The 15,411-nt window shown below is 45.2% G+C and overlaps 3 protein-coding genes and 1 non-coding gene across 4 annotated transcripts; all 4 read right to left on the reverse strand.

Moving 5' to 3' along the window:
- Positions 1 to 1,851: 1,851 nt before the first annotated feature.
- Positions 1,852 to 2,271, reverse strand: LOC109472944 (leucine-rich repeat extensin-like protein 3; the record flags this gene model as incomplete). The annotated part of the gene is made up of 1 exon (XM_019772810.1): positions 1,852 to 2,271. A coding segment is annotated over one exon (420 nt), but the record flags the coding sequence as incomplete, so codon positions are not given.
- Positions 2,272 to 7,131: 4,860 nt separating this feature from the next.
- On the reverse strand, positions 7,132 to 7,203 carry Trnag-ucc. Its single transcript has one exon. It is a non-coding gene; the product is annotated as a tRNA-Gly (tRNA).
- A 4,393-nt stretch (positions 7,204 to 11,596) lies between these two features.
- LOC109473084 (filaggrin-2-like) lies at positions 11,597 to 12,493 on the reverse strand (the record flags this gene model as incomplete). Its single annotated transcript, XM_019772994.1, has 2 exons — positions 11,597 to 12,135; positions 12,217 to 12,493. Coding segments are annotated over 2 exons (816 nt in total), but the record flags the coding sequence as incomplete, so codon positions are not given.
- A 161-nt stretch (positions 12,494 to 12,654) lies between these two features.
- Positions 12,655 to 14,311, reverse strand: LOC109472945 (leucine-rich repeat-containing protein 24-like). The gene is made up of 3 exons (XM_019772811.1): positions 14,087 to 14,311; positions 13,322 to 13,465; positions 12,655 to 12,666 (listed from the first exon to the last, which is right to left on the reverse strand). The coding sequence occupies exons 1-3, from the start codon at positions 14,309 to 14,311 to the stop codon at positions 12,655 to 12,657; spliced, it is 381 nt and encodes a 126-aa protein (XP_019628370.1).
- Positions 14,312 to 15,411: the final 1,100 nt, after the last annotated feature.

Genomic DNA, 15,411 nt, shown 5'->3' on the forward strand with positions numbered 1-15,411 from the left:
TTGTGCTTTGTCTCTGGGCGAAAAGGTCAATAAGTACTGACAACTCTTAAGGCGAGAGTTCTACTGTGATAAGATCTCATGCCTAGGGCCTCCGTGTCACGCTATATACAAATTACTAGACAATGGAGAGGGTCAAAGGCAATTCTAAATGCCGGTGGATAAAATCATCTTTGCTTCACTGAAAAACAGCGTGTAATATAAGAAAAATCCAAGTTTGGTGTGAAATACCACTGTGCTCAGACTATCGATGGAAACGAAATCATCATCTAACACAATTCATGTTCATATACAGTTTCAGCTCGAACTCTCGAGGCATACCTTAAGATCTGTCATGAGTACAGATACGTTTATTGGCAAGAGTCCCTGCTTGCAGACTTCCAAATGCAATGAAATGCAATAAAATAACTTTTAATCAACGCTTAAAGTCACGTATGCTAATAAAGATTTGGACATTTTGTTCTCTAGTCGATCCTTCAATTCCATATCTTGTCACCTACGAGAGCTAGAGATAAACACAAAACTGTTGTTGATGGTTTCGACAGTTTTGGCGACGTCTCAGGGAGGAGCATAATGGTGCAGTATTGTGTGCAATTCGCAAGAATTCTAGACTTAACAGCTACAAAGTCTTCCTCAAAATCATGAAATGATGGCAGTGCCAAACAATAACCCTAACAGCAACCACCGTCGCCATGGCAATGTATGTTTTCATTGCCAGTCTTGTTTATGTTCCAGCCGACCCGTTCAGAGAGTGTTATGACGGGTTCGGGGAGACCTACCGCGGAACAATCAACACCACCACCTCAGACATAGAATGCCTGCCGTGGAGCTCCCCTCTGGTCGAAGTGTTCTTCAGTCCCAGAGCCTTTGAACGGTACCACCTGGAAGATAACTACTGCCGGAATCCCTCCCCGGAGACGGATCTAAAGCCGTACTGCTTCATCATAAACCCGTACAATGACGACCAACTGTCCTTTCACGACTGCCCAGTCCCAAACTGCGGTAATCCTGAGTTTCATGTTCAAGCTCTTATTGCCTGGGCTCGGGTACTCTTCAAGCAGTCTCAGGTTTAGGCTTCGGCTTTTTTGGGACGTGTTTTAGGCGTTCAAATCGGGTTTTCTTTTTGGATGGTTTTGTTACGCCAGCCACACAAAATTCCCGGAAAAAGAAAACCTGATGAAAACGCCTAAAACACGCCAAAAATAAGCTGAAGCCTAAGTTCTGCTTGGAGAGTAGTGTTAGACAATCTCTTGCTGTTTGGGGCTGATTGAGTCTCCATATTCCTAGCGTTCTCCATGCATGCAGCATAAGTAACATTCTGCAACTGCAGAAATAGTAGTAGTAGTAGTAGTAGTAGTAGTAAAAACTAGTCAACCTACAGCCGTAGTACTTTAGCAGTTTAACTGTAGTTAAATTCGACAGCCGTATCAATAGTTGTAACAATGTGCGACTTCAACTGTATTATACTATACTACAGAATAGAATTAATGCATAATGGGGTTAGCTCTGTGCCATTTATATAATTTATCTCTCCGTTAAAACATATCTAGATTTGAAAGGGGTGGGGTGTTTAATTGTATTTCTCACAATTCCTGTATCTTTAGATCCAACGACAACGCTGCCAACGACAACACTGACAACGACAACGATTACAACCACTCCCGAGACCACAACCGCGATCCCTACAACGCTCGTGACAACAGCGATGTCCACCACGTACCTACAAACCACGATACAACTTGGGTCATCGTCTGGCGGCCAACAGTTGACCGGTTCGCCTGGGAACGGCGGTGGCGCAAACGGTGGTGATTCTACAACCACGGAATCCACGGACGATCACACTGCTGTCACAGACTACACTGTGGAAGGAACAACTGGGAACGGTGGAGGTGCCGGTGGAGGTACCGGTGGAGGTACGGGTACCAGTGGAGGTGGGGGTACTGGCTCCGGTAGCGGTACCGGTGGAAGTACTGGCACTGGTGGAGGTACTAGTGGAGGCGACGGTACAAGCGGCAGTGGAGGCACGGGTACTGGAGGTACCGATGGAGGTACAAGTAGTGGTGGAGGTGGAGGCACAGGTACCAGTGGAGGTACCGGTGAAGGCGACGGTACAAGCGGCAGTGGAGGTACGGGCACCGGTGGAGGTACTGGTGGAGGTACAGGTACTGGTGCAGGTGGGGGTACAGGAACTGGTGGAGGTGGAAGTACCGATGGGGGCACCAGTGGAGGTACTGGCACTGGTACCGGTGGAGGAACCGGTGGGAGTACGGGTACTGGGACAGGTGGCAGTACCGATGGTGGTGGCAGTGGAGGCGATGGCGGTGGAGGTGACGGTACAAGCGGTGGAGGTACTGGTACCGGTGGAGGTACCGGTACAGATGGCAGTGGAGGCGACGATACAAGCAGTAGTGGAGGCGTCTGGTACCGGTGGAGGTACCGGTGGAGGCTCTGGTACCGGTGGAGGTACCGGTGGAGGCTCTGGTACCGGTGGAGGCTCTGGTACCGGTGGAGGAACAGGAGTTGGCGGAGGCGACGGCGGAACTGGTGGCAGTGGGAGCGGAGGCAACGGCGGCGATGGTACCGTGGGAGGCGACAATGGTGCCGGCATTGGTAACAGCACCGGGTCAGGTGCTGGCAACAATACCGGTGGCAGCAACGGCGGTACCGACGGAGACGGCTCGGGATCAGATGGTAGTTACGACAACAAACCAGGTGAGCCAGTTTTTTTTTTCATTCACATATTGAAGACAGTAGTGATACATCACAAAGTGGAAGCGCAGTCAACTAGCAAGGACTTCTGTTAACGTTACCAATTACACATATAAATGAAGTGCAAATGGTGATTGTATGAAAAACAGAGACTCGCATCAGAACGCAAAACCAAGCGCAAAACCAAAAATAAGTCCATGGTGTAGATGGAGTACTTTCATGGTCTTGTAAGACCGACGAAATGCCTACTAATCATACGACTGGTGCTCCTCTTTCTTTCAGGCTGTCGAGAGGACCAGTTTCTAGTGCGAGCTAACCCTTATATGCATATCTCACAATTCTGTGTGTGACACAATTTACGACTGTGAAGATTTCAGTGAGGAACAAGACTGCCGTAAGTTCGCCAGAAAGGCCCATATTTGCGGTGGTCTGGTGCTTCGCAGGGTGCTTTTAAAAATCGTTCTAATTGCTTGAGTAACTGTCAACTTTTCTTCTTGTGTACCTGGGTGTCTAACCTTCATCGATGCACATGGTGTTAAATATGAAAGTATCAATGGCATCATCTTCACCTCTTTGCTTTTGCTCTTCGAGAAAGTTAAAATTACAACATGGCTTTTCGATAAATTAAGAAGAAGTGGGCGTGAAAGTATATTTCACACACATACAGCCTCACAGCTTGATAACTTTAATTAAGCAAAGCGGTGAGACTAAACGTACCACGCCAAAGCAAATTGTTGAGATCACAAGAAGGTGCATAACTCACAACAATGCACTAGAGTTAAATATTCTTGACCACCAATTAGTTAAAACCATTTGGTGAATGGTGTGGTGCAAGCACTAAAGCAGGAGACTAGCCTGTTAATGTCTGTAAGTCTTGCTCACCAGAAAAGCTACATTCATACAAGTCTATATTCGATGAGCTTATGCAGCTATGATGTAGTCATTCGACTACTAAAAGTGCAGGAGTACAGGCAGCAACTCTTTAGATTTTATCTATCACTGATTATGGGGGGCCTGCTTGGGGGGGGGGTCCGACAACGCTCTACGCTGAATTCGGAAATCTCTCGATTACGCTTTACGATAAATTCCAAGTGGCTACAACGCATTACGTGGAATTAAAACGGCGAATACGCTCTACGTAGATTAAACGGCCGATTACGCTCTACGGAAAGGCATGCGGGCCCCCATTATGGACAAGCATTTACGTTTTTACAAGTACTGCTGTCTGTGCTTTAGCCTTGCACCAGTCTGATTAAAGAACGTATTTTTCAGGATGCCCAGGGGACGACTTTGAATGTAATGACGGAATCTGCATACCTTTGGGCTTTCTTTGCGACCAGTATCACGACTGTCCAGACTCAAGTGACGAGAACATCAACTTCTGCGGTAAGCTAACGTTCTTCCTACTTGTTTGCATCTCAGCCATTTGTGTGTTTTCTGTATTTGCATATAAATTCAACTACCTATTTATGTACATATACAAGTGTCTTTGGACTCATTCTTTGTCAATGATGAAAGATGGTGGATGCAGTTCCTGTACACTCCACTAGGAGGTGCTTATAATATCTCTGATTGCCTTACAGTGCCTTAGTGTTACATCTAACAAGAGGTGGAGCATGGTGAAATGATAGACTTTGTAATACCAGATGATTAAGTGGAAACTCATAATGTCACTACTGTGCTTGTCTGAGAGCAATAAACTTGATCAAAACCAGAAAACCGGCCGTCAGAACTGGCAGCAGTCTTGTTGAACATAAATGGCAATAGCTTTAAAACTTTTTAAACCCATATCCAAACCTAATAAATCATTGTACGTTTTCAATTGCAGCTCCCCTTTTCCCATCGAGGTACCCAGACTGGGTTCCCCCGACTCCGACGGCGGCGGCCGGCTCGAGTGGGGCATCTTCCGGATCCGGAGGTGGGCCATACGGAAACGGAACGTACCCATCTTGGTGGAGCCCCACAGGCGGGCCATACGGAAATGGCACGTATCCGGATTGGTGGAGGCCCGATGGAGGTCCATACGGAAACGGGACGTATCCGGATTGGTGGAGGCCCGATGGAGGTCCATACGGAAACGGGACGTATCCGGATTGGTGGAGGCCCGATGGTGGGCCATACGGAAACGGGACGTATCCGGATTGGTGGAGCCCTACAGGCGGGCCGTACGGAAACGGGACGTATCCAGATTGGTGGAGGCCCGGTGGTGGGCCATACGGAAACGGGACGTATCCTTCTTGGTGGAAACCGGATGGTGGTCCATACGGAAACGGGACGTATCCGGATTGGTGGAGTCCTACAGGTGGGCCATACGGAAACGGGACGTATCCGGATTGGTGGAGTCCTACAGGCGGGCCATACGGAAACGGGACGTATCCGGATTGGTGGAGCCCTACAGGGGGGCCATACGGAAACGGAATATACCCATCTTGGTGGAGCCCTACAGGCGGGCCTTACGGAAATGGGACATATCCAGATTGGTGGAGTCCTACAGGCGGGCCATACGGAAACGGGACATATCCGGATTGGTGGGGCCCAAACGACGGGCCTTATGGCAACGGAACGTATCCTTCTTGGTGGAAACCGGATGGTGGGCCATACGGAAACGGTACGTATCCGGATTGGTGGAGTCCTACAGGTGGGCCATACGGAAATGGGACGTATCCGTCTTGGTGGAAGCCGGATGGTGGGCCATACGGAAACGGGACTTATCCGGATTGGTGGAGCCCTACAGGGGGGCCATACGGAAACGGGACATATCCGTCTTGGTGGGGCCCAAACGACGGGCCATATGGAAACGGGACGTATCCGGCTTGGTGGAGGCCTGATGGAGGGCCGTACGGAAACGGGACGTATCCGGATTGGTGGAGCCCTACAGGCGGGCCGTACGGAAACGGGACGTATCCGGATTGGTGGACCTCAGACAGTGGCCCGTACGGCAACGGGACGTATCCGGATTGGTGGAGGCCCGATGGTGGACCATACGGCAACGGAACATACCCATCTTGGTGGAGCCCTACAGGCGGGCCATACGGAAACGGGACGTATCCGGATTGGTGGAAGCCGGACGGCGGCCCGTACGGAAACGGAATATATCCGTCTTGGTGGAGGCCGGATGGTGGGCCATACGGAAACGGGACGTATCCGGATTGGTGGAGCCCTACAGGTGGGCCATACGGAAACGGGACGTATCCGGATTGGTGGGGCCCAAACGACGGACCTTATGGAAACGGGACGTATCCGTCTTGGTGGAGCCCTACAGGGGGGCCATACGGAAACGGGACGTACCCATCTTGGTGGAGCCCTACAGGTGGGCCGTACGGAAACGGGACGTATCCGGACTGGTGGAGGCCCGATGGTGGGCCGTATGGAAACGGGACGTACCCGGATTGGTGGAGGCCCGATGGAGGGCCATTCGGAAACGGGACCTATCCGCCCGGTTGGCGACCTGGATCCGGCGTTGGTGGGCCAAACAGTAACGGCTCGTTCCCAGGGGGTGGTGGCCCACGCGGCACGGCTCGTACCAGGAAGCGGTGGGCCATACGGCAATGGCACATATCCGTCCAACGGTGGTCCCTATGGCAACGGAACATACCCTTCCTGGTGGAGGCCTGGAAGCGGCGAAACTGGCCAGGATGGTGAGAAAGGCTCTTCCGGGGGCGACGGTTCTCTTAGTGTTGAGGAACTCTGGCGAAGGTTTAATCTGACGTACACGCTGAACTTGACGAAAACCCCATGCCCACCCTTCAAATTCCGACATTTCGTAGGAGCGGCTTCTTCGTTTAGTCACAGTCATAACCTGATGTTAATGATAGTTTTGTACTCTACATATGTCATAGTAACGCAACTGTGTCAACGGTCCTCTCTGACAATTCTACGAGTCTACGATCCTTTGTAACAGACATTGAACTGGTATCATGATGCATTTAGACGTCTTTGTCCAAATCCAGGCCCGTCATACGCTAAAGCCCCGATGACTATAGCCTGGTGGCTTTCAAGTGGATAAATCTAACGAACTGTCCGTTTAAGTGCAATGGACTCAAATATCATTAGAGCAATCCATGGTTAAGCGCTGAGAAGGGGCATCTTTGCTGTTTGTTTAATGCGTTAATGGACCCTTATGATGTACGCCCTTTCTATACGTCAGGCATCTGTCACAACGATGTTCCTCTTACTAGATAGTAACAACTACTACTAACAAGTGGTAGTAAAACTGTACATCGTGAAATAACAAGAAGACAGTCGCGGACGGCCTGCATGTGGCGCTCAGTTAAAGAATAAGAATACCATCTTTAAAAGATCCCCACTCAAAATCAAAGGTACTAACATGAAAAGGGGCAAAGCTTCTTCGGTCTTGAAATATCAGAATTTTATCACATTGTTGCATTTGCAAAAATAAGATTACATTCAGAAAAAAGAAGACTATGCGTTGGCCGGGAATCGAACCCGGATCTACTGCTTGGAAGGTAACAATGTTGACCATTACACCACCAACGCCTTGTAATTCAAGCCGCAATATGTGAATAGCTTTGTATTCGTATCGATAGGATTAAACAGTTCTTAAGATCTTCAACCAAAACTTGGACTCACCGGAATTTCAGACTGACTAGTTACCTACTATTCTCCTGTAAACTTCTGTAATAAGATTTTGTAACCATAGATTAACAGGAAGGTCTGACCCCACGTATAGTTACCTCGTTTCACTGGGGTACTTCTTACAGCAAGTTACGATCGAGTTATTTCTCAGTCTGTCGTAAGGCTGTAATATACATCTTTGTAAAAATGCTCTTGAATTAATAAATTGATATAGACCTTGAAGTTCAACTGGATTATTATTAGATTGAACGTAATGGAAAGCTGTAATTTCATAACATAACCACTAGAGGTCCTCACTCAAGAAACAGAGATCGAATGGTGGGATCATTGCACTTTAATTGCTCTTAAATATACGTACTTTTCAATAAAGCTATCATTTATACATGTATTACACACACCCATATATATTGGTTAAAGATTAATTCTCAAACACGTTATCACCAGATTTTTTTTGTTCTAACACTTCTTAACAATGGTTACATTATATATAGTGCAATTCATATTACATATGTAAAGGCAACATTTATTTTACAAATGTTCATCAGTAATGCTGAATATTTCAAAATATAGCGGATCCTTAGGCGGTGTTCCGACACATTCACACATAGGATTTGGCTTAAAGCAGTGTGTTTTGTGCAAAAACGTGTAGATATTGAATGTAAGCCTGAGACTGACCCTGCCTTGCCTGATCATGAATAATTTTCAATATATTTACACTGGTGATCATCACCACTGGTTATTACAGTAACTGTGGTGTTTGTGTTGGATTCAGTGATGGTCTGACACTGACCCTGCCCTGTCTGATCATGACCACTGGTCATTACAGTAGCTGTTGTGTTTGTGTTGGATTCAGTGATGGTCTGAGACTGACCCTGCCCTGTCTGATCATGATGGTCACTATTTTCATACTGGTGAGCACCACCACTGGCCACTACAGTAGCTGTGGTTTGTGTGGTGGATGCAGTGTTGGTCTGAGACTGACCCTGTCCTGTCTGATCATGCTGGTCACTATTTTCATACTGGTGAGCACCACAACTGGCCATTACAGTAGCTGTGGTTTGTGTGGTGGATGCATTGTTGACCTGAGACTGACCCTGTCCCTTGTACAATATATTTGGTATCAAAGCAGCTAGGATCGCGTCCTTTGTTAGATTTCCAACTATCGGAGATCCAGGGTCAGTCTTATTTTGACCATTCTCTGTCTTACCACGACGGTTGTCAATGTCTTCATACTGGTGATAATCAGCACTGGTCATCACAGTAGCTGTTGTGTTTGTGTTTAATTCAGTAATGGCCTGAGACCCACCCTTACCTGCACGCGTAGTATTTGACTTTAAGACACCTGGATTTGCAGATTGAATAGTTGCCTGGTCATATTTGTCAATATCTTCATACTGGTTGTCACCTACTATATTGGGACTTATAGGAGGATGCCTCGTCCTTTTCTTGTACCAAAGTATGACCAAGATGGTACCCATAAGAAGAACACCACAAAGGCAATGATAACAGGTACGAGGAAGTTGTTAGTACTCTCTAATGGTTTAAGAAGTGGCCGAGTAGTAACTGTTGAGCCTCCATTATATGCTGACGGGCTAGCAGAAGAGGTTTGGTTGCCAAACAGTGTTGGTATGGTTTGCCCTTCACATATCAGGTCTTCAAGTTTAACATCTGCCAGATTCTCTCCTTGTAATTTGGCTGGTTGGGAACATATTATCTGGTCTGTATATGAAGGGATTTTACTGATATCCAGTTTAAAGGGGGCCATGTTACAATCACACCGCCAGGGATTATGGGTAAGTCTTATGGTACTAACAGATGGTAAGAAGACAAAAGCTGAGGGGAGAATGGCAGATATTTTGTTCTCCCGAAGGTCCAAATTTTGGAGATTTTGTAGATTTTCAAACGCTTTTGAAGGGATGTTCGTTATATAGTTGGAGTACAGGTTTAAATCTTGTAGCTGGGGTACATTTTTGAATGCACTTGACTTAATCTCGTATATACAGTTGTAGGACAGGCGTAACACTTGCAGTTGTTGCTGTACGTTGTAAAATGTAGGGATGGTATCAATCCGGTTGTTAGACAGGGACAACTGTTTTAGTCGCGGTAGGTGTGTAAACGTGAATGTATATGTTTCGTTATTTAACTCATGGAGGCTTATTCTGTTGAATGAGAGGCACAACTGTTCTAGTGCGGGTAGGTGTCGAAATGTATAAACCCATGCAATCACTGTTAACTGGTTGTCGTTCAGATACAACTGCTGTAGTTGGCGTAGGGAAGAAAATGCACGAACCTGAATCGATGTTATTTGGTTGCTGTGCAGGTACAAATTGCACTAGTCGGGGCAGATTTTCAAATAATTGTTTCTCAATCTTTATCATCTTGTTGCTGTGCAGGTCCAACGTTCGTAGTTGGGATACATTCTGAAATACGCCTTTCCTTATCATTGTTATTTGGTTGCTGTCAAGGTATAACTGTTCTAGTCGAGGCATGTTTACAAATGTACCTGCCTTCATCATTGTAATTTGGTTGCCACTCAGGGACAATACTTTTAGTTGGTGTAGTTTTTGAAAAGTACCTACTTCGATCATTTTTATCTTGTTGCGATCCAGGAACAACCGTTTTAATCGGGGTAGATTTGTAAGTGTATCAGCCTTAATAGTTCTTATCTTGTTGTTATTCAGGTTTAAATGTGCTAGTCGCGGTAGATTTCGAAATGTATCTGCCTGAACAATTGAAATTTGGTTGTGATTCAGGTACAACCGTTCTAGCCGGGGTAGGTTTGTAAATGTACCAGCCTTAATCGTTGTTATCTTGTTGTTATTCAGGTTTAAATGTGCTAGTCGCGGTAAGTTTTTAAATGTACCTGCCTGAACAATTGAAATTTGGTTGTGATTCAGGTACAACCGTTCTAAACTTGTTAGATTTGTAAGTGTACCCGACTGAATCATTGATATCTTGTTTTTACTCAGGTTCAGATTGGCTAGTCGGGGTAATTTTTGAAATGTGCCGGACCGAATATCTGCTAAATTCTTGTTCATCCGCAAGTCCAACTGGTAAAGTAGGGGTAAATCGTTAAACATGTCACTGTGCAATGTTGTTATAGGGCTAAGGCGCACTTTCAACGTTTCTAATTGGCGTAGATTCTGAATTTGTGTCATGTTGTTCCTGTCAAGGATCAACACTCGCACTGGAAATATATCTTCAAATGTTTCTCTCTTAATTATTCCTATAGGGTTGCTCTTCAGGTGAAGTTCCAGTTTGGAAACGTTTTGAAATATGCCAGGTTTGATCTCAGTTATGTTGTTGTGAGATAGGCACAACTTTACTAGTCGGGGCAGATTCTGAAACGCGCCTAACTCAATCAATGTTATCTGGTTGCGATCCAGGTACAACCGTTCTAGCCGGGGTAGGTTTGTAAATGTACCTGCCTTAATCGTTGTTATCTGGTTGTCATTCAGGTTGAAATATGTCAGTCGGGGTAAGTTTTTAAATGTACCCGCCATAATAATTGAAATCTGGTTTTGATTCAGGTACAACCGTTCTAAACTGGTTAGATTTTGAAATATGCCAGGCTGAAGCAGTGTTATCTTGTTTTATANCTGTCTGATGATGACCACTTGTCATTACAGTAGCTGTGGTGTTTGTGTTGGATTCAGTGATGGTCTGAGACTGACCCTGCCCTGTCTGATCATGACCACTGGCCATTGCAGTAGCTGTGGTGTTTGTGTTGGATTCAGTGTTGGTCTGAGACTGACCCTGCCCTGTCTGATCATGACCACTGGTCATTGCAATAGCTGTGGTGTTTGTGTTGGATTCAATGATGGCCTGAGACTGACCCTGCCCTGTCTGATCATGAATAATTTTCAATATCTTTACACTGATGACCATCACCACTGGTCATTACAGTAGCTGTAGTGTTTGTGCTGGATTCAGTGATGGTCTGAGACTGACCCTGCCCTGCCAGATCATGACTGTTGTTCATTACAATAGCTGTGGTGTTTGTGTTGGATTCAGTGATGGTCTGAGACTGACCCTGCCCTGTCTGATCATGACCACTGGTCATTACAGTATCTGTGGTGTTTGTGTTGGATCCAGTGATGGTCTGAGACTGACCCTGTCCTGTCTGATCATGGCCACTGGCCATTGCAGTAGCTGTGGTGTTTGTGTTGGATTCAGTGTTGGTCTGAGACTGACCCTGCCCTGTCTGATCATGACCACTGGTCATTACAGTGGCTGTCGTGTTTGTGTTGGATTCAGTGTTGGTCTGAGACTGACCCTGCCCTGTCTGATCATGACCACTGGTCATTACAGTAGCTGTCGTGTTTGTGTTGGATTCAGTGTTGGTCTGAGACTGACCCTGTCCTGTCTGATCACGACCACTGGTCATTACATTTTCTTTTTTGTACAGAGAATTTAGCTTTGAGGCAGCCAGCCCTGTGTCATAAGACAGATTTGTAGCAAACAAGGAATTAGCGATAGCCTGAGACTGACTCTGCCCTGTCTGATCATGACCACTGGTCATTACAGTAGCTGTGGTGTTTCTGTTGGATTCAGTGATGGTATGAGACTGACCCTGTCCTGTCTGATTATGACCACTGGTCATTACAGTAGCTGTTGTGTTTGTGTTGGATTCAGTGTTGGCCCGAGACTGACCATGCCCTGTTCTAACATGATGGCTGTCGATATCTTCATACTTGTGATCATCACCACTGGCCATTGCAGTAGCAGTGATGTTTTTGTTGGATTTAGCAGTCGACTGATACTGACCCTGCCCTGTTTTAACATGATTGTTGTCGATATCTTCATACTGGTGATTGCCACCACTGGCTACTTCTATAGATGCTGGGCCCTTTGGATGTGTTTTCATATCTGCATATGTAGGATTTGACTTCAAGACAGCTAGCATTTTGTTACGTGACAGCTTTGCTATTGTCGGAGATTGAGTTGTAGCCTTAGACTGACCCTGTCCTGCCTTAACATGACAGTTGTCAATATCTTCATACTTGTGATCATCACCACTGGCCATTACAGTAGCAGTGATGTTTGTGTTGGATTTAGTGATGGCCTGAGACTGCCCCTGCCCTGTCTGATCATGCTGGTCACTATTTTCATACTGGTGAGCACCACCACTGGCCACTACAGTAGCTGTGGTTTGTGTGGTGGATGCAGTGTTGGTCTGAGACTGACCCTGTCCTGTCTGATCATGCTGGTCACTATTTTCATACTGGTGAGCACCACAACTGGCCATTACAGTAGCTGTGGTTTGTGTGGTGGATGCATTGTTGACCTGAGACTGACCCTGTCCCTTGTACAATATATTTGGTATCAAAGCAGCTAGGATCGCGTCCTTTGTTAGATTTCCAACTATCGGAGATCCAGGGTCAGTCTTATTTTGACCATTCTCTGTCTTACCACGACGGTTGTCAATGTCTTCATACTGGTGATAATCAGCACTGGTCATCACAGTAGCTGTTGTGTTTGTGTTTAATTCAGTAATGGCCTGAGACCCACCCTTACCTGCACGCGTAGTATTTGACTTTAAGACACCTGGATTTGCAGATTGAATAGTTGCCTGGTCATATTTGTCAATATCTTCATACTGGTTGTCACCTACTATATTGGGACTTATAGGAGGATGCCTCGTCCTTTTCTTGTACCAAAGTATGACCAAGATGGTACCCATAAGAAGAACACCAACAAAGGCAATGATAACAGGTACGAGGAAGTTGTTAGTACTCTCTAATGGTTTAAGAAGTGGCCGAGTAGTAACTGTTGAGCCTCCATTATATGCTGACGGGCTAGCAGAAGAGGTTTGGTTGCCAAACAGTGTTGGTATGGTTTGCCCTTCACATATCAGGTCTTCAAGTTTAACATCTGCCAGATTCTTTCCTTGTAATTTGGCTGGTTGGGAACATATTATCTGGTCTGTATATGAAGGGATTTTACTGATATCGAGTTTAAAGGGAGCCATGTTACAATCACACCGCCAGGGATTATGGGTAAGTCTTATGGTACTAACAGATGGTAAGAAGACAAAAGCTGAGGGGAGAATGGCAGATATTTTGTTCTCCCGAAGGTCCAAATTTTGGAGATTTTGTAGACTTTCAAACGCTTTTGAAGGGATGTTCGTTATATAGTTGGAGTAAAGGTTTAAATCTTGTAGCTGGGGTACATTTTTGAATGCACTTGACTTAATCTCGTATATACAGTTGTAGGACAGGCGTAACACTTGCAGTTGTTGCTGTACGTTGCAAAATGTAGGGATGGTATCAATCCGGTTGTTAGACAGGGACAACTGTTTTAGTCGCGGTAGGTGTATAAACGTGAATGTATATGTATCGTTATTTAACTCATGGAGGCTTATTCTGTTGAATGAGAGGCACAACTGTTCTAGTGCGGGTAGGTGTCGAAATGTATAAACCCATGCAATCACTGTTAACTGGTTGTCGTTCAGATACAACTGCTGTAGTTGGCGTAGGGAAGAAAATGCACGAACCTGAATCGATGTTATTTGGTTGCTGTGCAGGTACAAATGCACTAGTCGGGGCAGATTTTCAAATAATTGTTTCTCAATCTTTATCATCTTGTTGCTGTGCAGGTCCAACGTTTGTAGTTTGGATACATTCTGAAATGCGTCTTTCTTAATCATTGTTATTTGGTTGCTGTCAAGGTATAACTGTTCTAGTCGCGGCATGTTTACAAATGTACCTGCCTTCATCATTGTAATTTGGTTGCCACTCAGGGACAATACTTTTAGTTGGTGTAGTTTTTGAAAAGTACCTACTTCGATCATTTTTATCTTGTTGCGATCCAGGTACAACCGTTCTAACCGGGGTAGGTTTGTAAGTGTACCAGCCTTAAACGTTGTTATCTTGTTGTTATTCAGGTTTAAATGTGCTAGTCGCGGTAAGTTTTTAAATGTATCTGCCTGAACAATTGAAATTTGGTTGTGATTCAGGTACAACCGTTCTAAACTTGTTAGATTTGTAAGTGTACCCGGCTGAATCATTGATATCTTGTTTTTACTCAGGTTCAGATTAGCTAGTCGGGGTAATTTTTGAAATGTGCCGGACCGAATATCTGCTAAATTCTTGTTCATCCGCAAGTCCAACTGGTAAAGTAGGGGTAAATCGTTAAACATGTCACTCTGCAATGTTGTTAACGGGCTAAAGCGCACTTTCAACGTTTCTAATTGGCTTGATTCTGAATTTGTGTCATGTTAGCTAGTCGGGGTAATTTTTGAAATGTGCCGGACCGAATATCTGCTAAATTCTTGTTCATCCGCAAGTCCAACTGGTAAAGTAGGGGTAAATCGTTAAACATGTCACTCTGCAATGTTGTTAACGGGCTAAAGCGCACTTTCAACGTTTCTAATTGGCGTAGATTCTGAATTTGTGTCATGTTGTTCTTGTCAAGGAACAACACTCGCACTGGAAATATATCTTCAAATGTTTCTCTCTTAAGTATTGTTATCGGGTTGCTCGTCAGGTAAAGTTCCAGTTTGGAAACGTTTTGAAATATGCCAGGTTTGATCTCAGTTATGTTGTTGTGAGACAGGCACAACTTTACTAGTCGTGGCAGATTCTGAAACGCGCCTAACTCAATCAATATTATCTGGTTGCGATCCAGGTACAACCGTTCTAGCCGGGGTAGGTTTGTAAATGTACCAGCCTTAATCGTTATTATCTTGTTGTCATTCAGGTTTAAATGTGCCAGTCGGGGTAAGTTTTTAAATGTACCTGCCTGAACAATTGAAATCTGGTTTTGATTCAGGTACAACCGTTCTAAACTGGTTAGATTTTGAAATATGCCAGGCTGAAGCAGTGTTATCTTGTTTTTATGCAAGTACAAAACTGCCAGTCGGGGTAGATTTTGAAATGGGTGGGACAGAATATCTGTTAAATTCTTGTTCCTATATAAGTCCAACTTGTAAAGTAGGGGTAAATCTTTGAACATGTCACTCTGCAATGTTGTTATCGGGCTAAAGCGTACTGTCAACTTTTCTAGTTGGCGTAGATTCTGAATTTGTGTCATGTTGTTCCTGTCAAGGATCAACACTCGTACTGGAAATATATCTTCAAATGTTTCTCTCTTAATTATTCCTATAGG

Source organism: Branchiostoma belcheri, unplaced genomic scaffold (genome assembly GCF_001625305.1).
Source record: "Branchiostoma belcheri isolate BF01 breed outbred unplaced genomic scaffold, Haploidv18h27 scaffold29, whole genome shotgun sequence".
In the NCBI taxonomy this organism is placed as follows: domain Eukaryota; kingdom Metazoa; phylum Chordata; class Leptocardii; order Amphioxiformes; family Branchiostomatidae; genus Branchiostoma; species Branchiostoma belcheri.